The 22,109-nt window shown below is 40.3% G+C and overlaps 2 protein-coding genes across 4 annotated transcripts; one reads left to right on the top strand and one right to left on the bottom strand.

The window, feature by feature from the left end:
- Positions 1-471: 471 nt before the first annotated feature.
- On the top strand, positions 472-4,795 carry LOC103717357 (ABC transporter G family member STR-like). Its single transcript, XM_039117700.3, has 4 exons — positions 472-1,189; positions 1,287-1,466; positions 1,869-2,137; positions 3,061-4,795. The coding sequence occupies exons 1-4, from the start codon at positions 812-814 to the stop codon at positions 4,658-4,660; spliced, it is 2,427 nt and encodes an 808-aa protein (XP_038973628.3). The 5' UTR covers positions 472-811; the 3' UTR covers positions 4,661-4,795.
- Positions 4,796-5,447: 652 nt separating this feature from the next.
- TDX (tetraticopeptide domain-containing thioredoxin) lies at positions 5,448-21,442 on the bottom strand. Of its 3 annotated transcripts, none has more exons than XM_008805691.6 (10): positions 21,133-21,442; positions 21,019-21,040; positions 12,317-12,439; positions 12,151-12,238; positions 11,985-12,065; positions 11,819-11,883; positions 11,595-11,735; positions 11,418-11,531; positions 10,186-10,225; positions 5,448-6,114 (listed from the first exon to the last, which is right to left on the bottom strand). In XM_008805691.6, exons 1-10 carry the CDS (start codon positions 21,240-21,242, stop codon positions 5,780-5,782), a joined length of 1,119 nt encoding a protein of 372 aa, XP_008803913.4. In that variant the 5' UTR covers positions 21,243-21,442; the 3' UTR covers positions 5,448-5,779. The 3 variants fall into 3 exon arrangements, with proteins under 3 accessions (XP_008803913.4, XP_017700728.4, XP_088570519.2); XM_017845239.5 differs by having other exon boundaries at positions 10,186-10,228; positions 21,133-21,366; XM_088714393.2 differs by lacking the exon at positions 12,317-12,439 and having other exon boundaries at positions 10,186-10,228; positions 21,133-21,369.
- Positions 21,443-22,109: the final 667 nt, after the last annotated feature.

Raw genomic sequence — 22,109 nt, 5'->3', positions numbered from 1 at the left:
TCTATCCATGGGGGCTTAAATTGTGGGTGTTCCAGGTTGGAAATAGCATGGTGTCGAAGTGATTGCGAGATGAACTATGGCTTACCAAAGCTGCCAGAACAGTGTTTCAGACTGGAAATAGCATAGGCCGATCTGATTGAGCCAAACTTCTTCGTACCCTAGCTGCTGAGACAATGTTTGCTTCTACCTGTTATTTCATGGCCTGCCTTTGGAGTCAGATCCTCCTTCCCCTATACAAACGTTTTCTCGTGGTATGAGAGAGTCTTTGCAAGTACTTGATTATAAAAGCGGACTGGTGGAGAATAAAATGGCAAAGGAGACTTTAGGAGGCTTTGAGAAGATGCCGGAGCTTGTGAACTGTAAAAGTTTTTGCAAATTTAGGAGAGTGATACACCGTAGCATCCCCATGAAGTGACAAAGCCAGTGACTAAATTTCCCATCTCTCAAGAAAGCTGTATCAAATGGCTAGATGGATGGAAGTTTCTTGAGTTGGCAAGTTGGAGCCTTCTAATATGAAAACTGAAACGGCTGTCCTACATCCTTCTCTATTTCAACGTCAGAACAAACACCAAATCCCATCTGAAATACCGAAGCTAAAGCAACATCAACTCCAAAGAACTTTGAGAGACAGCTCCAACCTTATTTCGGCCCTTTCATATGTCTTCCATTGTCAGTTTCCACCACCCATCAAAGACATCGCCTTCAATCCTCTCCTGAGACACCAGGGCCTGCTCTTTAAATCCAACAACCCAAAGACTCCTGAGAGAGGCTAGGGAGCTCAACCGGCACCCAGAGCAAGTCTCTGAAAGACATGGGAGATAGGTACCAAAAGAACACCTTCGAGATGGGATACCGCCGGACGGGCACCAACAGAAGCTTAGAGAGCCTTCTTGGCCGGGACAAGCCTGCCGTGAGCCGTGCGCCGGCACCAGCCGAGAAGCTGTACCCAGGCCAGGGCCTAGAATTCCAGAACCTCTCCTACAGCGTAATAAAGAACCAGAAGAAAGAAGGTGTCAGGATCAAAAAGGAGGCCTATCTCCTCGACGACATATCCGGCCAGGCCCTCCGATGCCAAGTTACTGCCGTACTTGGCCCAAGTGGTGCCGGAAAGTCGACGCTCCTTGACGCGCTGGCCGGCAGGATTGCTCAGGGGAGCCTCCAAGGATCTGTCAGAATAGATGGAAGGCCGGTTAGTCCCGCTGCATGGCTCTTTTAAATGATCAAAAATAAAAAAAAAGTTGTACGAATAAGAATGATAACATGCATCATGGATTTGGTTTGAGCAGGTGACCACCAGCTACATGAAGAAGGTGTCATCATACGTCATGCAAGATGACCAGCTCTTCCCCGCGCTGACAGTATTTGAAACCTTCATGTTTGCTGCTGAAGTTAGGCTCTCCCCTTCCATTTCTAAGTCGGAGAAGAAGCGGCGAGTGTGGGAGCTCATCGACCAGCTTGGTCTGCAGGTTGATTAGCTCACTATCAGTTACTACTTCAGTCATGACCAACAATTCTGATCTCAACCGTCTTGGAGTTTCAAGAGTTCCTTCCTTACCTACATTATTTCCAGAATGGCTGCATGATCTGTTTCCAAATTTATAGCTTCATTACATGCTTTCTGTTATGCCATACGTTTTGTTACCTGTCTCCCTGCTCTTTCTTCAGTTTTTCAGCCTAAATCCAACCAACTTTCTTCCATCTGGACAATCTTTGTTACACATGCCTATATCATCTCAATCGTACCGAAGAACTCTTTGTGCATCCTTCAACATACTTGATATCTATCCTTTTTGTTTTACGATGCATATGTTGCAAACTTTCTGAAGTTCTAGATCTCTTGTAACTAAAGATATTTGAGTGCTGAACAGACAGCTGCTCACACATCCATAGGCGATGAAGGCAGGCGTGGTGTGTCGGGGGGCGAGCGTCGCAGGGTGTCGATTGGGATGGACATCATACACAAGCCATCCCTGTTGTTTCTTGATGAGCCCACATCAGGTCTCGACTCCACTAGTGCTTACAGTGTAGTGGAGAAGGTAAAGGACATTGCCAAGGAAGGAAGCATTGTACTCATGACCATTCACCAGCCATCTTTTAGGATACAGATGCTTCTGGACCGGGTGATCATCCTTGCAAGGTGAGCATAGCAAAAAACTACATAAATGCATATGCACAGCACCGCATGCACATCATTTGAGACATAGTTCAAATAATTTGAATGATGTCACAGTGAAAAAGTTGGTTCGCCTGAATTTTTTCGTTGAAGCAGACCTTCAGGAAAAATTAATACGTGCGCAGTGGAAAGAGTTTATTATATTTCACACAAATCCTTTAATAAGAATATTGTTGTTGTTCTCTTTAGTGGCTTCCAGTATATTTGATCGACAAGAACATTCTCCACGGAGACTTTCTTTTTGTTTTGTTTTCTTTTTGTTTTAAACTCCAATGATTTTTAGAATTTAGAACTTCAAGTTGTTGTCCTGAAAGATCGTCAGATGAGTGAAACAAGGTGGCCATGTCATCTCTTTTGCTCAAAAAATTAATGAGGAACAGAATAAAAGGAGACATACAAATAATTTACAAAAGAAACAGACATTTACATAGTTCAATTTCTTACTGGCAGTTCAATAATTGATGCAAATATTATAGCTGCTTCTGCTGCTCTCTCTTGGCTGTTATAAGATTTAAATAGAGCTTACCCCCAAAAAAAAAAAATCACAACTAGCTATATATCAAGCTAAAGTTTAGATATGAGAATCTTTCTACGCTTCTGAACAACTTTTGAGTAGAAATAACATTTCCTCAATTACAAAGTCAAGTTTACCAAAATCTCATGTAAAGGAAGACAGAAACATTGTTCCCACAAAGGTTCCCAAAAGTGGTTTTCTGAACTGTAATTAGATCAAAACTTAGATAACTAATCAAACTAGAGCAAAACTACTCGAGAATTTACAGTCGATCCTCTTAAAAACACTTGGGAATAATGCAAGTATATGTGCAGTAATATTGGCTGATGTATAACAACTGATCTGGACCTATGGTGTTGCTGCCTTTGTTCAGGGGGAGGTTGATATACTTGGGGAGCCCGGCAGCCCTCGCAGACCACCTCTCAAGATTTGGCCGGCCGGTCCCCGACGGCGAGAACAACATCGAGTACCTTCTGGATGTCATCAAGGAGTACGACGAGTCGACCCTCGGCCTCGGCCCTCTAGTTCAATACCAGCGCGACGGCCTCAAGCCCAGCGAGGCTGCAAGAACCCCGATCCCCAGGACCCCCAGGACCCCATACCTCAAGTCCACCCACGCTGCCCGGCAAATTCCGCTCAACAGCCGGCAATTCTCCGCCGGCAACCTTACGCCGGGGCCCAACTCCAGCCAGTACTTCGATTACTACGGCGACGGCGATGATGACGAAGACTTCGACAACTCCCTCGAGAGGAGGAGGAGGAGGAGCAGGACCAGGACCGGGACCGGGACCCCCCTACACAGTGGAATCTACCAGCCAAGACTAGCCTCCCAGTTCTACAAAGACTTCTCGGTGTGGATCTACCATGGCGTCACCGGCACTACTCCTCGCCGGCAGCCCACCTGGACGCCAGCTCGAACACCTGGCCGCACCCCGGCCATGACCCCCATGTCATCCTACTATTCCAGCCAATCCGCCGCCCAGCACCTCCCTACCCCAGTAGTGTTCATCAAGCCACCGGCAGCAGCCTACGCCCTCGAGACCGAGCCCCTCGACGACCCCGACGACGGCCCCAAGTTCGCCAACCCGTGGCTCCGCGAGGTGATGGTCCTCTCATGGCGCACTGCACTGAACGTCTTCCGCACTCCCGAGCTCTTCCTTTCGCGCGAAGTGGTTCTAACCGTCATGGCCGTGATCCTCTCGACTCTCTTCCACCGCCTCAGCGACGACAGCTTCACGACCATCAACCGCCTCCTCAACTTCTACATCTTCGCGGTGTGCCTCGTCTTCTTCTCCTCCAATGACGCCGTCCCGACGTTCATCCTGGAGCGCTTCATCTTCATCCGGGAGACCTCGCACAATGCCTACCGAGCGTCTTCGTACGTCATCTCCGCCCTCCTCGTCTACCTTCCCTTCTTCGCCATCCAAGGCTTCACCTTTGCAGCCATAACCAAGATCTTGCTGAAGCTCAAAAGCAGCCTGATCCACTTCTGGGTCATCCTGTTCGCCTCGCTGATCACCACCAACGCATACGTGATGCTGGTGAGCGCTCTCGTGCCGAGCTACATCACGGGCTACGCCGTGGTGATCGCGACGACCGCGCTCTTCTTCCTGACGTGCGGCTTCTTCATGAAGCGGCTGCAGATTCCCATCTACTGGCGGTGGCTCCATTACATATCGGCAATCAAGTACCCGTTCGAGGCGCTGCTCGTCAATGAGTTCAAAGGGGATAGGTGCTACTTTGGGACGCCCAACCAGCTCACGCCGGGGCCATTGGGCGACGTCAGGATCAGCAATCTTCACTTCGAGCGGAATCTGACATGCCCGTTGATCGGGGAGGACGTCCTCGCCACCATGGACATACGCCTCGAGAGCGTCTGGGCGGACGTCATGATACTGCTTGCATGGGGCGTGCTCTATAGGCTCCTCTTCTACCTCGTCCTCAGGTTCTATTCCAAGAATGAGAGGAAGTGAGACCAACCTCTCTGCCTCTCCGGAACACTTCAAAAAAAAAATTAAGCATTACCGGCGCTTTTTAAAGTATATACCCACGCTGAACGTACCGATGCTTATTAGCGTCGAAGATTTTGTTTTTCTCAAAAAAATGGGAAGAACTTTTAGTAGTTTTTCTATCAGATGCTTTCTTTATGAATGGGAGACTCTATTTTTGATTGATTATTTAATTGGTTTTAGCTGTTTCGTTTTTTTTTTTTGTTCTTCTTCTCTGGAGGTTTTATTATTATTATTATCGGACAACGTAGACTATGCTTTAATCAATATACTCTTTTGATGGAAAAAGCCATGAAAGATGAGCCCTGATAATGTCAACTACCACAGAAGGATCATGCTATGTTGTCCATTTTCACTGTGCTCATGAGCATCCAACATATTTGCAGCACATTTGCAGCATATGATAGCTTAATTTCCACTTTCACGTTATTAAAACTGGAAGATAACAGTCATCAAAAGTTGAGAAATCCTAGAGCTAATATCAGCATTATCTAAACTGATCAAACTCATAGCAGCGATCGAGCCAAAATTTCCAACAAGAAGATGAGATGCAAACCATGATAGTGAGAGGTGCAAGTGCTCTATCTTGTTGCCTCTGATGGTTTTATCTGAAAGTTCTCTCACTAAATTTGAAAGCTTTGTCTTCGCATTCAAGTAGGAGATGCCCTCATTTGTTAGGGTCTTTCTGAGGTGTTCCAATGTAAACAATAATTTCCTCACTGCTTTATCAAGCTAATAATACTGTTCACTCTTTAACTCACCAACTTCATATGTAGTTCATTCCAACAGTATTGAATTGTAAGACAGGAACCCTTGAATTCTTAAGTTTTATACAACTACATAAACATATCCAAACTTACGTTGTTGGCAGTAAGATGTAAATTAATATACAAATAAGCTTGGCTGAATAAGTCAGGACGTCCATCTCACCTTCTTGATTAGTAATAAGCGCCCAAATCTCAAAAGATCTCGATGGATAGTCTCCTTTCAGCTTTTTATTTGTTCTGTTTGTTTTTTGTTTTCCTTTCAGAGCATATAATGCAACAGTTGAAACCAAAATTCCAAGTCAACCATAATTGCAACTTATGACCTTCCTGCATGCAGCAAAATCTTCCCCTCCAGCCCACTCTTATCAGCCCCCACGACCTTGTCAATTTCTTTGCCATTTTTCACGAAGAAAAAGGTTGGTACACTGCTGACATTCCAGCTCTGAGCTACAACCCCAAGCTCATCTATATCCGCTTTCAGGAACACAACTTTGCGGTGCTTTTCTGCCAAGCTTTTGTAAAGAGGTGCCATGAAGCGGCAGGGCCCGCACCATGTTGCAGTGAAATAAAGAATGACCAATCTAGACAAGCTTGACGCAGCCCTGAATTTGGTTTCCAGTTCACTCGAAGAATGGATGCTAGCAACGCTCCCTGTTGATCAAAGCACTCATTTAGGTTGTCTTTTGCTGTGAATAGGTTTTACTGGAGATAAGGTTGAAGAAATTATGCAAAATATCAGTTTGTAATCAAAAGTAGGATCTGTATCTTGACCTAGAATTTCATATACATTACATCAAATAAAGCCAGTATCTCTAATAATATAACACTATAGTACAATAAAAAATATAATAGTGTAAAAATTTAACAAACCATAATAAACCTAGTAATACAAGGATGTGGATTTAGAACTTATCATCTCTGTGGGCAATGAAGAACATGCAATCCTTGCAAGCTGTCCAAGAGCAAGGATCAAGCAGGGATATGATCACCAGACAAATGATTGACGACCAGGTTGATCATCTAATGTTGGGTGGAGGTTACTGCTGTGAAGCGCAAGCCTTAATCTAGAGCACTAGGCTCAAGAAAGGGATAAGGGGTAGTCAAAGGCTCAGAGCAGTGGGGGCAACCAAACCACTACCAGGAACCAGAGGGGTGGATTCAACCAGGAAGTCTCAAAAGTCCAGACAGAGAGGCAACAATACTAGAAAAAAGAATAGCAGGTAGGCAACAAGTCCTTTAGACGTAGTTAACATAGGATATGTCCAAGACAACAACAGTGATTCCTCAACTCTTCAATAGTGATATGCCCCGATAACCTCAAGATACCAGCAACAATGATGACTAACGATGGGGATGACAATGGCAGTGGGGGGATAGGTGACATGGAGTCATAGAGGCTCAGCATATTCACCAGCCAGGTAGACTTTTACTGTGCCACCTGTGATCAAGATCATGGAGCAAGACAGTTCTTCAGGTGAGTTGAGGAAAAGGAGGGGACCATTGTTCAAGCATGCAACTGATCGAGTACTACTGCTGTATGTGGATCAAAGTGGATCCAAGACTGTTCAAGCATGCAACCCAAAGGATTACAAGGCAACCAGGATTGTCCAAGCATGCATGCATCCGATATCAATGATGTCAAACAATGAGTGTACCTCCTGAGTCCTGAATGTTTTAGCATCTCACCGGTATTCACAAACCTTGTATACAAACTTTGCATTACAACGCCACTGACATATGGCCCCCACATATACTCCCGATCATTATATTCCGAGGAGCATGTTTCTCCACAACCCTATCCTACTTATGGGTGTATGTTCTAGAGTCAATGTAGCATTGTCACCTATCTCCTCGAGTTAGAATGGCCAAGCCCATATTGGACTATCAGGGAAACTATTAGGAATGGTATCAACCATGGTATTAATAATAGCGATGGTTCTGATCCAAAATGCTCTCAAGGAATGCCTTTTCCATATACATAGTTATAATTATATTACTATAATTATATTATTTGACCCAGGGTCGGCAGAATAGGTACTTAGCACTGTACCGGTTGCCCGACGTCACGAGTTGGTACGAGCCTGCGTTGTGCCGGACCGGGCCTGTACTGACACAGTAGAAGAGGTGGGGGAGAAGGAGAACGAGAGAGAAAAAGAGAGAGAGAAGGGGGAGGCCAATAAAGAGCCAACAGAGGACCGAGGAGCCACCGCGCAGAGGAGGCGGAGGCCGGAGAGCTCCGGAGAGCTGCCGCGCGGAGGAGGAGGCGGAGGCCGGAGAGCTGCCACGCGGAGGAGGAGGCGGAGGCCGGAAAGCTGCCGCGCGGAGGAAGGCTCCACTCTAGTCCCCTGTTTCGTTCGAAACAAAGGCCGGAGGGGGCCCTTTTATTTTTGAAATTTTGAATTTAAAAAAAGTTAAGTGAAGTCAGCAATGGGTTTACCAACTTTCATTTAAAAACTCCAAAAATAAAAGGAGTCCCTTCGGCCCCTGTTTTGAACGAAACAAGGGACCGAAGCGAGCCCCTCTTTCATGGCTTCCTCCTCCGTGCGGCGGCTCCCCGGCTTCCGTCAGCCGGCCTCGACCTTCCTCTCTCTTCCTTCCTCTCCCTCTCCCTATCTCCCCTGCTCTCTCTCTTCCTCTTTTTTCATCATCTTCTCCCCCTCCGGTGCTGATCTCGTTTTCGTCGCCAGAACCGTCCTAATCCGCGGCCGGTACGGCTCGGGACGCCCCGAACCGTCGAGACGATTCTACCGACCTTGATCTGACCTAAGTATAAAAGTATAAGCTTACTAAATTATATAGATATATAAGTTTCATTTAAGGCATGCAAGTAATTATCTAGCAATAAAGCCTGTAGGTGGACAACAAAGCACAACAGCACAAAATACATAAAACAAATATTTTCTTAAACTACATAAGGGAGGTTGCCATTCAAATCTAGCTGATTTATTAAGATGAATCCATCCCAAATAAATTAAAAAAATGCTTTGATAGCGCATGAATAGTGCATGAGATAAAGTTGTTGACATGTTGGCATGGCAACAGTATACTCTAAGAGCAAAGCCCTAAACACTGAGGCCCATCTAAACATAATTATGGCCATAGAACATGATGCAATAGGATATGACATATTGATGGAGCTTCACCTTAAATAGATGACAAACATTTGAGAGAATAGGTGCTCTTTTAAAATTTTGGATTTATGATGCAATATCCTCTCTCCTTTATTTCCAACCCTGTATACTGTTCTTTTAGAATATCAGTTTTTATGATATAGTATCATATCCCTCCATTTTCCATCCCTACGTGCATGACTATCATAGAAGTAGATCAAATCAATGATCATGGATGGTGAGGATCATGGGTTTGAGGAGAGAATTGTAGTCAAACATATGATAAAAAGGGCTCCAATCCATTTGCCCATGACAAGCATGAAGATTGGACGGCCAAAATAGTTGATGATGCATACAGTATGCCTATAAAAAGGGGATCTATCTCTTTCTCTCTCCCCAGTCCCAATACTATGTGCCTTAGTAGGTCAAATACAAACTGCTGGTGACATTTTCTCTCTTTTGGCTAGGTTTTAGATTTTTCAACTAAAATAAGTTATTATATGAGAACTCGGGATACGTGAAATCTATCTGTGGGATCAGATTTCTCATTATTAGATTATGTGTCTAATACTTGTTGATATCCATTTGTGGGCCCAAAATGAGCTTGATCAGCCAAGTTGGATATTTGGAAGCCTGATGGCATAGAGTTGGGTCATAAATTTGACGAGTGGTTGGATAGAGGAAGCTAAAAGTAGTAGGTAGGATTGGGCATCTAGATCTAGAACATGAAGGGACAAGGTAGTCTAAAAGGCTTTGCACCTTTAGGTCTAGGAAGATATGGTAATCAAGCCTTTTTTTCAAGAACAAAAAATTGTGGGTTGTATCCATGGGAACGAGAAGTGGATGGGTTGTGGAGGACATCAACGGAGGGAAGTAGGCATCGACAAGGAGCTATAGGAGAGAGTCGAGTTGAATTGGGAGAGAATTGGATTAAGATGGATGGACAAAGGGAAATAGGAATTAAAGAGCCAGCCCATCGATACGAAGTTTCTAGGAAGATAAAAATGCATGGTGATTCTGCCGTTAGGACACATGGGCAACGTGGAGCATCATATAGCAAAAAAGGTCCAATCCATGAGCTGAATAAGACTGAATCACAAGGAAGGTGAGGACCTATAAATCATAAAGAGTTAGGATGGGTATGAGATGCTAAATTTGAGAAGATCCCTAAAGATATGGCATATAATTAATTTAAGTGGGAAGTGTGAAAGTTTCCACATAGGAGAAATATTGGCACTTATACCTAGATTAAGGATACACAAAAACATATAAATAGATAAGACAAATATATCCATATACATATTGTAAGGTTAGTCATATATTAAACAAAAATAATTTGCATAAAGCCCCATATTTGGTATATCAAGCCAAGGAAATGATACATGCTACATCAACAAGTTAATGAAAGAGGAACAGTGACTACCCGTGGTTAGGACCAATGAAATCATGCACATAAGCATGCATTCAGAACATAGCAAACAAAAAAAATGTGTCTCTTGTATGAGGGTGGGTGTATATATAGGTAAATAAAAAGAAAGATAGACAAAATGTTTATGTAGCAGGCTCTTAATAAGAATAAGAATTTTTTAAAAAAAGTGGAAGATTGGCATACCATCTTGTAAAGAAGCCAAGGAATCTTTCAACTCACGCTCCTGCTTTAAAAATAAAAAAAAATCATTTATGTAAGAAATCATTTGCCAATATATAAATATTTGAGATAATCCACATAGTAGGTTAGTCATGAGTAAATGTGTTAACATATAGCTAAGAAACTTCCAAAAGTTGTCTTTTCAAGATTGCTCTTTCTTTTTCTCCCTTATATATATAATCGGTGTCAAATAAGTAGACATGATGTAAGAACCTCCTGGACAAACTATGTTTACATTTTGAACAGACCTAAATCATACACTAAAGTAAATGCCAGTCTTTCCACTGTTCAAATTAATTGCATCATACCTTGTACATCACACGTCCTAAGGATGTACAGAAACAAAATTCTATCCTGTATTGAACGCAGGTCCATCTGCACCATGCTATTTAACATTCTATCCAACCACTATCGAATTTTTTACATGTCAAACACAAGCCACTTGTGTACTCCAAAAGGAAAAAAAAACACTTGCTGACGGTGGACGCATAAATGGGATTCCCAAGGTAAATTCATTAGCAATCAAGAATACAATCCTTGATGAATAGGAAACAATTCTAAGAAAAGATCCCATCTATTTGTGACTTGGTCTCATTGGCTCTCCGGTTTTGCCCTCTGCAAGATTAGATTATATAAAATTCTCTTTTTTTGTGGTTTTTTGGAGTATAGTTTATGACTTCTCCGGTTATTCAAATGGTGTTAATCTTCATTATCTAAATATCTAAATGTTCATTACCCGCAACATAACTATAGCTGATTTTGGCAGAAGACTACCTAACCTAGCAATGGTATGACATGTAATGCAAAACAAAGTAATATTTGTATTGTTTTATAACAAAAAAGTTCAATTTTTTTATTTCTCTTTTTTATTTTTTTCTTTATTTAAGACATAGCTTTACATGCTTTACGTGCAAATGCACATATATTTTTACTATATAATAATACATACATATGTACATTTACATATATACATACCTACGTATACACATTATATATATGTATGCATGTATCTATGTATATATAATTATATATCCTTCCTTCCCCCTCTTAATTCCTCATTTGGATAAGCATCACAACAATGGCTTATATATGTGGAAGCTACTATGTCCAATACTAGGGGACACTTGGCACCAGGTAAAAGTGGAAACAACAAATATATCATAAGTGAACCTTCTGCAATCCATTTGAATAATTACCTCAGCTTCTGCATGTTGTTTTTGCCTTTCACGTTGAATTTTCTTCATTTCGCTCTCTTTCCTCAAGCGCTCACATTTTCTACGATGCTCAATCTTATGCACATTAGGCTTAACCTGCATATGAGATGTATGTCATGCAACAAGTTTTTTGCACTTTCATGTAAGATGCTGAATTACCTTTTTGAGCACTAAGTTGATCTCCTCATCATAATCCAATTTTGATGCCAAGTGCAGGTCCCTAGCAGCCTCTTCCCATTGGCCCAACATAGCTTTTGCCATTCCTCGAGATTTGTATCCTTTGGCAGATTCAGGATTAATCTAGGAAGATGAAGTCATGAGAATAATAAGAACTGAACTTAGGAAGTAATCCATTTAGTACTTCTAGAAAGTGGGTTATAAACCTGCAAGGCTGCATCTGCATCTCGAATAGCAGCATTTGGTTTTTTCAGCTTCACAAAAACACTAGCTAAAACATAAGAATTCCAGCAGCATCAGATGTAACACAATGGTCAGAAAACAGTTTAGAAAAAATAACTAATATGGAACTATTTGTGCAGCTCGGCTTACCTCTAGTTGCATATAGAATAGACGAACTTGGATTTAACAAGATAGCTTCTGTTAGATGTTCGATGGCTTCATCCAGTTTACCTAGCGCAAATTATTATTTAATTTTAGTCAGCACTATAACACAGAGAAACAGAGAAATGTCTACTGCAAAAAAGTTATAGCCTGCCTTCTGATATTTCATCTACTGCTTTTGCTTTGCACATCTGAGCAGCATCACGAGTCTCCTCAGACACTTCAACAGAGGGATCTCCCATCTTGTAAAAAAAAATTTAGAAGTCAGCAAAAATTTAGAGAAGGCTTCATGATGTCAAAGTAGCCATCTATTAACAGACCTTCTGTGGAGGATCATTATCAGGTTCTACCACATCACCATCCAACTCAATATGTGATTCAACAATTTCATCCTCATCAACAGCATCTTCAGCTCTTTGATTGAATTTTTTGTCTTTCACATCCTTTGCCACAAAATCATCCCCTTCATTTTTCATTTGACCTCTTTGTATATGATATACTAAAATTTGAAGGGCTTGCAATAATATACACTTATATATGGAAATAAAATGCTTTTTGATATATGCTACTATTCAAAATTTAAACCAGAAGGAAGTATATGATCAAATAAAAACGTAGTTGCTTTCTTTTTCTAACAAAAAACAACTCTAAAAGTCAAAACAACTTGGTAATCAAACTACATATTACACAATATTTAAAATTTTAGATGTCACAATGAAAAAGAATTAGGTCAGTTTCATCTTCTATAACACATCATGCTGAGCAATAAATGCTATGGCCCCGCAATCTCTGTTACAGAGAAAAATGAAACAAAAGAAAAAACTAAGAGTTACATTCTGATATACACTATCAGAATGCGCTGTGTAAGTAGCATAAATATCTATTTTAGTTAGTTCTCATAGTTGATGCACACATAGATAGTTATAAGGGAAATACTTGACAATCATTGCTGCGGTACAATATGATAAAAGCATGGGCATCTACTGGTAATCATACAGCCAATGGATATGGGGGCTTTGTGGATATGTATGCACTTTAGCATAGTTCTGTGCAAGGACATGCATGCAAATCATGGAGCACAAGGCTAAACCAGCCAATGGGCCAATGGAACCAACCTGCAGGTTAAATGAGCCAGATTACTGTATGATAAAGCTGGGCATAAAACCCTTGGTCTGACTTCAATTTGGATAAAGCTGGCCAGCCTTTCACAGACCCAACTTAAGAAGCTAGGTGTAGTTTGTAACTGTAGCTGTATTCACTTCATTTCTCATGTAATGAACTGTGGGGATCATCCCATCTTTTCTCTTAAAAAGAAGGTAAAAACAGAAGCTAGAGATGTGTAGACTGAACAACTTCTATGTTTTCAAGTTAGCTCACAGTTCAAAGTGGCAGCAGTTACTGGAGTTGGGCAAGGGAGAAGGGCAATAGTATGCCAACATATCTGACACCATTATTCAGTTATCCCTAAGAGACCAGTGCTACTCCAACTTAATGCAAGTAGAATTATGTACCCATCCTTCTTGGTCTTTACGTTGTAGCTGCTTTCCCATTTACTAGACAGGGCTATGTCTTACATATATCCCCCAAGTGTCAGACAAGACCTACAAGGGAAGATCAAGAACCACATGTGATGATTTGAATCCCAAAACTGAAAATAAACTTTACGTCTTTTCCACTTTTCCTAAAATATGCTACTTTGTCTCCTTGCCACTACTGAATACCCCTAATTCGACGAATACTTATCCAAAGGCCTTGCCTCTTTTGCTGTATTCATTTAAATGTATCTTCTACTCACAATTTATCCTTCTCACCCTTTAAACTACTGGCATTTGGCATGTGAAATACACATGATTGACTCAAGAAATATTATTTCAATGGAAGATAGTGATTTGATACTAGGTGTTTTTTTTCATGAGATATGAAATGTCTTTTGTATATAAAATTATAAATAAACTATTTAGCACAAGATGCCACAAGTGGGTGATTGAAAAGGAAGAATATTGATGGACATCAATGGTCTTATCCAATGCTATGCATGTGACTCCTTCAAGGTTGCAGGTTACTGCTATGCATGTGACAGTTGCAAGCATATTGTTGTATCATTTCATGGATGGCAGTGATCCAATGAACCAATTAAATGTTGGATTGCACATCATTCCTATTATTTTAGGAGATTTATTTCTTTTTGATACTCTAGACTAATTCAAGAGGGAATTTTTGAAGAAAAATCCATCATATTTAATACATGTGGCTGATTCAAGTGGAAAGAGTGGTTGGTAAATGGTTCTGAACTTTTGGCATGTACAATACATGTGACTAACAAAGTCTACCGAGACAGGTTAATCAGGTAAAGGGTGTTGCATGACTCACAAGATAAACTAGAAAAATGAATAAAAAAAGAAAAAGAAAAATTTGGGGACTTTTTGGTATTTTGGGGAACTTTGGAGACTACAATATAATCTCTCTTCGTTTCTATGTGTCAAAATCACAGTTTGTTGAACTGTGCTGAACCGACCAGTTCGGGGCGTACTAAACTGACCCATTCAAGGCATACCGAACCAAACTAGTTGGAGATCGGCACATTCAGGCTTTTAACATGAGACGGGACCTCGGTTTGTTTAAACCACCCTTGGTTCACTTAAAACCATCTTGGCTCGCTTAAATCTTGGTCCGATTAAATCATGGTTCACTTAAATTTCCCCCGCTCGTTCGATTCCCACCCTACCCCATGCTCAAGATGTTCGAGCCCCCCCCCCCAGCCACTCATGATGGTCGGAGAGCGTCACTTCCCCTCGGTAAGCCCCCTCTCTCTCTCTCTCATGTGTACATGCTCGCTCGCTTCGAAGGTTAGGGTTAAGGTTTCGCTCTAAACATCCCCCCTTCCTCCCTCCCTCTCTCTCTCGTTCTCTCTTTTTCTCCCTCTCCGGCTCTCCTTATGTCGGTACACCCCAGAATAGCATGGTACAGTAATCCGATTGGGCAGAAGAAAGATTTTTTTTCAATCCGCTCAACTCGAATCTCTCAAAAGAAAACTAGAAGAAGATGAAAAAATCTCGAAAGTAGGGCTTTAAATCCCCTTCTCTTTTATTGATCCTAAAAAAAATGAGGTACATAGCCTCTATTTATAACGTGAGATCCGCACAATTTGAGTCTAATTCCTCTTCCTAATCCTAGTAGGGCTCTTTTTTTCTAAATAGATATGTCTAGTAAAAAAAGCTAAAAAAACTCGAGGAGGTAGATCTCGCCTAATTCTAATCGGATAGAGAGCTACGCCCGGTCAAAGTCTTATCCGAAAAAAAACTTTCAATTTGACTAGACAGTTTCAGGGACTAAACGATGGAATTTCGGCCCAATTCAACCTCCTAGAGGTTGTCCTAAAATTGTATATAGCGAAAAGATATCTAATTTCAAATAAAAAGATCATTTCAATTGAGCATCGTATGACCAAGTTACGGCCTCCGAAAGTTTGGCTGCGACTCGGCTTCTCGATGTGGCTGATCTCGCTCCTGAACCCTGTCCAGCCCTGCTTGTAGTGGCCAAAGTGTTCCACATCGAGTCTAGTGATCCTCCTGAATACTCGTAGTGGCCAAAGTGATCCACATTAAATCTAGTGATCTTTCTGAATACACGTAGTGGCCAAAATAGTCTATATTGAGTCTTGTGATCCTCCTGAATAATCGTAGTAGCCAAAGTGTTCCACATCGAGTTTGGTGATCGCCTTGGATACTTGTAGTGGTCAAAGTGATCCATATCGAGTTTGATGGATCCTTCTGAATACTCGTAGTGGCCAAACTGGTCCACATCGAGTCTAATAATTCTTCCGGATCAGAGTTCTCGTTTAGAAGATTTAGCTCCTGCTAAATCAGAATTGAAGGTGGAGAAACGCCTACTTCCCCGTCTCACGATTGAACCATCTAGCTTTGCTTGGAGATGGTTTCTGGCCTAGCTCTTCTTCACTCTCTTATCTCAGCGAACCACTTGCTCTGCTCCTGCATCTGGACTTCATGAAAGGGACGCTCCTTGCATTCCTTCCTCATCGATGACAACTACGATGACTCAATCTTGATCTCGGTAGATCAATCAATGGAACCAAAAAACGAGAGCTTGGCCTCTCATAAGTAGTATCAGATTTTCATATTATTATCACAAACTTGTTGCAAGCATTAACAAGTCACTTCGCTTGGGCAACAATTGCAAGATTATAAACATCTTTTCATCCTTCATGAACCGAAACTTCTTCAGACACTGGTAGAAGATTGCATCTCGATCACAAAGGTATGGATCCTAAGGATAACCCGACAAACATCCAAAGAAACTACTTTACTAGTTACCTCGTCAATATACCTCTCAATTATGGCGAATTTGAAGGTACATTGCTTCGTGATTTTTTATTCGAGGTTCTTCTGGATCCAACCAAGGGAATAAGGATGTGGATGAGGCTTGGTATAAAACCCCAGCTTCTGAACCAGAATTTCGGAGATAAGGTTCTTCTGACTTTCAGGATCTACAATAGCCTCACTCAATGATGTTCTGCTTCAACTGGATCTTCAGGCGGAAGAGTTTCTCTCGCACCTCTAAATCTGCTTCAATAATTGTCTCAATTTTTCTCGTCATCAGGCTCAATTTGGAGTCTGCTTGCTCAAGCTCAGGTAACTCCTCAACTTGTACAGTATTGAGAATTGCCTTCCCCTTCTTTTGGAATCCTCTTCTTTCTACGTCTTCCTCTTCGACCGCAACTCGAGGTGAAGTTTTCAACACTTCTTCTTGGTGTGTCCACAAAGGTCACCATGATCGCAGTAATTTTTTTAAGTCGTGTTGCCTTACTTTTTGCCCTACACCCCTTTTTGGCTTGATTTTTCGCTGTCTTTCTTAAATTTGCAGCCCTTTTTGCCTTCCTTAAGCCAATTCTTCTTCTCAATCCCTATTACCTTCATGCTGGCTTCGCTAATACTTTCAACTTTGAAGATTTTCAGCTCCTTTCAGATACTCTCGTGGAAACCTCCAATGTATTTCATGAAAACTGCATGATCGTCGATGGAGATTCGGAGGAAGACTGCTTGCTTGTGGAACTCGATGGTGTAGTCCTAAACAGACTGATCATACTTCTACCATAGGTACTGCCCACTTGATCCACTGATCCTCTTTGTGGTCGAATGGGTAGAATTGCTTCTCGATTAGGCTCTTGAATTTGTTCCATGTTAAATTTAAAATATCGTTGTTTCTCATGTATGAATTTTATCAGATAAGAGCATGGCTAGAAAACTTAAGACGGTGAAAGCTACCTTATGGATTCTAGAGTATCCACAGATAGTAAAATATGTCTCGAACTAGTCTAGCCAGTTATTTAACTTTTTCACATCAACAACTCCATCATATACAGGGATCTTAATTTGAGCCTCAACTTTAAACGGTTGAAGAGAGAGCTTTTTCATACCCGTAGGTCGCTCATCCTCATTCTCATCCTCCTCGTTGGATGGTGGTTCTTCATCTCAAGCCTTAAGAGACAGCTTTGCAACAAGAGTTGCCAGTGCTCATGCTGAAAGTATTGCCAATCTCCAGACGATCTCGGTGAGTTGGGCAATCTTCTCCTCTAGTTGTATGAGACGTCTCTTCGTGTCATCATCACCCATTAAGGAAGAACTAACAGCCATACTCGCCTTTGTCCTTCGATGTACTTGAAGCATAGATAGCCCTTCTCCTAATTGCTTGTACCGCTCGCGCATCTGGACCATGCAGTAAAGCTCCTATAAATGTAGAGGACCGAAGCTCTGATACCAACTTGATCTAAACAGATTAAGTTGGAATTTCACCAGGTAAGAGCATGGCTCTGATACCAACTTGATTCAATCAGAAAGAAGAAAGATTTTTTTCAACCCACTCAACTCGAATCCCTAAAAAACAACTAGAAGATGGAGGAATCTCGAAAGAACTTTAAGTCCCCTTTTTTGATTGATCCTTAAAAAAATAAGGTACATAACCTTTATTTATAATGTGAGGTCCTTCCTAAGACAATTTGGGTCGGATTTCTCTTTCTAATCCTAGTATGATCCTTTTTTCTTAAATAGACATCTCTAGTAAAAAAACTAAAAATTTCGAGAGCATAGATCTCAACTTCTACATTAACTTAGCTTTCTGTCGCTCCACCTAATTCTAATCAGATAGAGAACTACACCCAGTCAAAGTCTTATCCAAAAAAAAAACGATTTGACTAGGCCGTTTCGAGGCCTAAACGACAGAATTTCAGCCCAAAGATACTCAATTTTAAAAAAAAAAAGATCATCTCTATCGGGCATTGTATGACCAAATTATGTCATCCGAAAGTTTGGCTGCGATTTGGCTTTCTGATGTGGCGGATCTCGCTCCTGAACCCTGTCTAGCCCTGCTCATAATAGCCAAAGTATTTCACATCGAGTCTAGTGATCCTTCTGAATACTCGTAGTAGACAAAATGATCCACATCAAGTCTGGTGATCTTTCTGAATATACGTAGTGGCCAAAATGGTCCACATCGAGTCTTGTGATCCTTCTAAATACTCATAGTAGCCAAAATGTTCCACATCGAGTCTGGTAATCTTTCTGAATACTCGTAGTAGCCAAAGTGTTCCACATCAAGTTTGTGATTGTTTTGGATACTCGCAGTGGCCGAAGTGGTCCACATTACGTTTGGTGATCCTCCTGAATATTCATAGTGACCAAACTGGTCCACATCAAGTCTAATAATCCTCCTGGATCATACAAACCCATACCATGCCGAACCGATCAGCGACCGCTATCTCCCTTCGGTACCGGTTCGACGAGCCTCAGTCAAAATAATTATTTTGTAATCTAGATCACTAAAACATGTTTATTGTTTATCACTTAGTATTTTGGGGTTGGGTTATAATGACCCAAGATCTCTTCCAAAAATACTAGCTAAAAGGTATCATTTGGATTTCTTGGCCCTGCATAAGTACCCAAAATTTTTTCAGTGCATAATCAATTTGGGACTAACCACACACCCATAAGGATCCTCACAAACTTCCCTGTTCCAAGCTCTGGCATCCTCGCCAGGCTAAGCATCCAACTAGAATCACAAGCACCGCAATCTATTCATGAATAGCCCAAAGGGGCCCATGCCATAGTATTCCCTAGTCCACATGGGCCATGAGCTAGGTTTGCTCTAATACCATTTCTAATGACCTAAGACCTCACCAAAAAAAAGGCTAGCCAACAAGTTATTATTTGTGTTCCTTGGCCTTATATGAGTATCCAAGATCTCCCAAATGTACAATTATTGTGAGACTAAATAAGCCTACATGGATCCTCTGATGCATCCTTGGGAATCTAAGTTCTACCTAGGAAATGTGGTTTTAAAATATTTCCTGGAGTTGTCACTTAAATATTCTATTAGAATGCATGGCATTTCAACTTTTATCTTATTTTAAAGTTAAAAGAAAAATCTTTCAAGAGATTACTTCTTAATAATATTTTTAAATATAATGGACCTTCAACACATGCAACACATGTGCCAAATATCCAGTTATATGTGCACACCTAATGGGGATTCTTTTAATCTTTATCATTATCAACTTGTACATTTGGCCTATAAATTATGCTAGGTGGTAATTATACATTTTTAATGTTATATGTCTTTTAAATATCTGATGCATATGCTAATTAAAATTTTGGAATCTATGGTTTTAACTGCTACATATTGATTTTCATGTTGCATAAGGTAGACTACAGTCACTACACCATATTGACAATCCACATCAACATACATCTAGCAAAAGTTTTTCACATATGTACTTTTCAATTATGTATTTCATGACCAATTTCTTTAGGTCATATATTCCAGTTCCTTTCTATTAGGAGCACTTATCTTCGAACTAAATGCAATACCTTTCTATATCTATACTATATCCAATAGTATGACTTAAGTTTTCAGACTGTCAATTTTATTTCCTAGAATGCATTTTGTCAAAAAAAATATATAAAGATATTATCTAACAATAACATGTCAGTGTGAATATGATAAAAAACAAAACCAATATATGATCTCCCCATTACATCCATTTCCATGGTAAACCTCCAATCTACCTATCTCTCTCTCTCTCTCTCTCTCTCTCTCTCTCTCTCTCTCCTCTCCCCCTCTGTCTGTAGACCTCTCTCCTCAACCAGCCCCTACCCCCCCACCCCCCACCAATATATATATATATATATATAGACACACACACACACATATATAACTCTCCTACATCTCTTTATCCGTCTTTCTCTACTACTACTATCTCCCTCCTGCTCAGTTTGCAATTTCCCTCCTGTGCTCATCCTCTCCCCTTCTCCTCACCTATCCTATCTTACAAACTTTCCAATCATATACACCCACCCCTTTCGCTCTATATGAACTCCAATCCCTGTGCATATTCATCTTCACCCATCAACAATTTGTTTCTTAAATTATTTCTCTTCACAATTTATTTAATAAATTGTCATATATTCTCTCCATCTCTGTCCTTATAAGACTATCCTTTATCAATTACAAAAACTCATCAGGAAACAAAGTAACAGCGCAATTACCTAATTAATTTTACTATTACATTTCTTAAATGCATAATACTAAGTACGAGAAGACAGAAATTGTATCATACATCTTTTGTACTTATATACTTTGATTGGACCTTCCTTTTATTTTGTTATAATATTTCAAAATTACATTACAAAACTTTCTTACCTTTTACTTCTCTTGATTCTTTTTATTTTATTTATTTATTTTTATACATAATATACATGAACGTATAATTGATCAAAGAGATAGAAGGAGTGGAAAAAAAAGGTACTCCTTGACTATAACAACCACACAGAAAAGGGAAGAAGATATGGTGCCCAAAAACTTACTCCCAAGAAACAATTCAAATATCCTGTCACTGCTTTATTCTCTTCCATAACTAACATCAAACAAAGAGAGAGGGACGAAAGAAACAAATATCGCAAAACAAGGAGGTACAAAGAGGAAACAAAGATAAGAGAAAAGAATCACCGACCGGAGGAATTCCCGCGCCAAGGCTGAAAGAAATAAAACTAAACATCAGATCAAACTCATCAAACACTTTAGAGGAGAAGAAAGAAGATCAAGAGAATGAGGGGAGAGGGATTACCTTTGAAGATAGTCCTTGAAGAAGGACAGGGAGGGATCGTGGAGGGAGGAAGGGTTAGACTTGCAGTAATTGACGACGGCCTTCAGCTGCGTTACCTTTTCTGCGTCCATGGCGCCCTCCTCTCACTCCCTCCACGCCGACCACCGGCCTCCACCGCGACCGACCTCTAAAAGAAATAATAAAGTCGGCTGGAATATATGCTTTGTTTCGTGTTCAGTACTCCTGTGGCGGCGTTTGGTAACCCCAACAAGATCAGCACGGTGATCCGGATGCTTGGAATGGTTTGATCCTAATTATCTAAGATCAATGTGTTTGATAGGCCATGATTCCGTGATTAAAAATCTCTAGATATTTATAAATAACTTATTTAGTATAATGCAAAGATCTAAGATCAACGACTATATAATATCATAAATACTCCTGATATATTTTATATGGAATTTTTATGTGTTTTTAATTCTCATGAATCTGTAAGTCAATATACTAATTCCCATAATAGCTTCATAATTTTATCACATATTCTACTTTTAGTAGCCCTTATCATATATTTATTAATCATATAAAATATATTATAATAAAATATTAATATATTTACCAATATATTAATTATTAATGTATTCTATAAAAATATTAATATTAACCCTATAAATGATTAATCTTATAAAAATATGTTATTTTTATTATAGAATGCATATTTTTATTTATATTTATAATAGATTTTTTAATACTAATAATTATTTTGATTAGAAAAATAAGATAAATGAAATAAACCTAGGTAAGTTAGAATCTGACTTAATCTAAATCTGCGATCAAATCTTGGTTAGATTTTTGCTGCATATGGTTTAAGATTGTTTATAAATGCTAAATGCACTAAAGCAATACGTTTGAAACATAGTAATAAGAATTGAAATTTTCTTGTGAAAAAATTCAAAAGAAAGGAACTAGGAAAGGAGTTGCATCATTATATTAAGTTTAGT

This window comes from Phoenix dactylifera, chromosome 18 (genome assembly GCF_051530095.1).
Source record: "Phoenix dactylifera cultivar Ajwa chromosome 18, Ajwa_hap1_PhDact_Kaust_v1.1, whole genome shotgun sequence".
Classification (NCBI taxonomy): Eukaryota; Viridiplantae; Streptophyta; class Magnoliopsida; order Arecales; family Arecaceae; genus Phoenix; species Phoenix dactylifera.
Note: the sequence above shows the minus strand (reverse complement) of the source record. Positions and strands in the feature narration are given on the sequence as shown.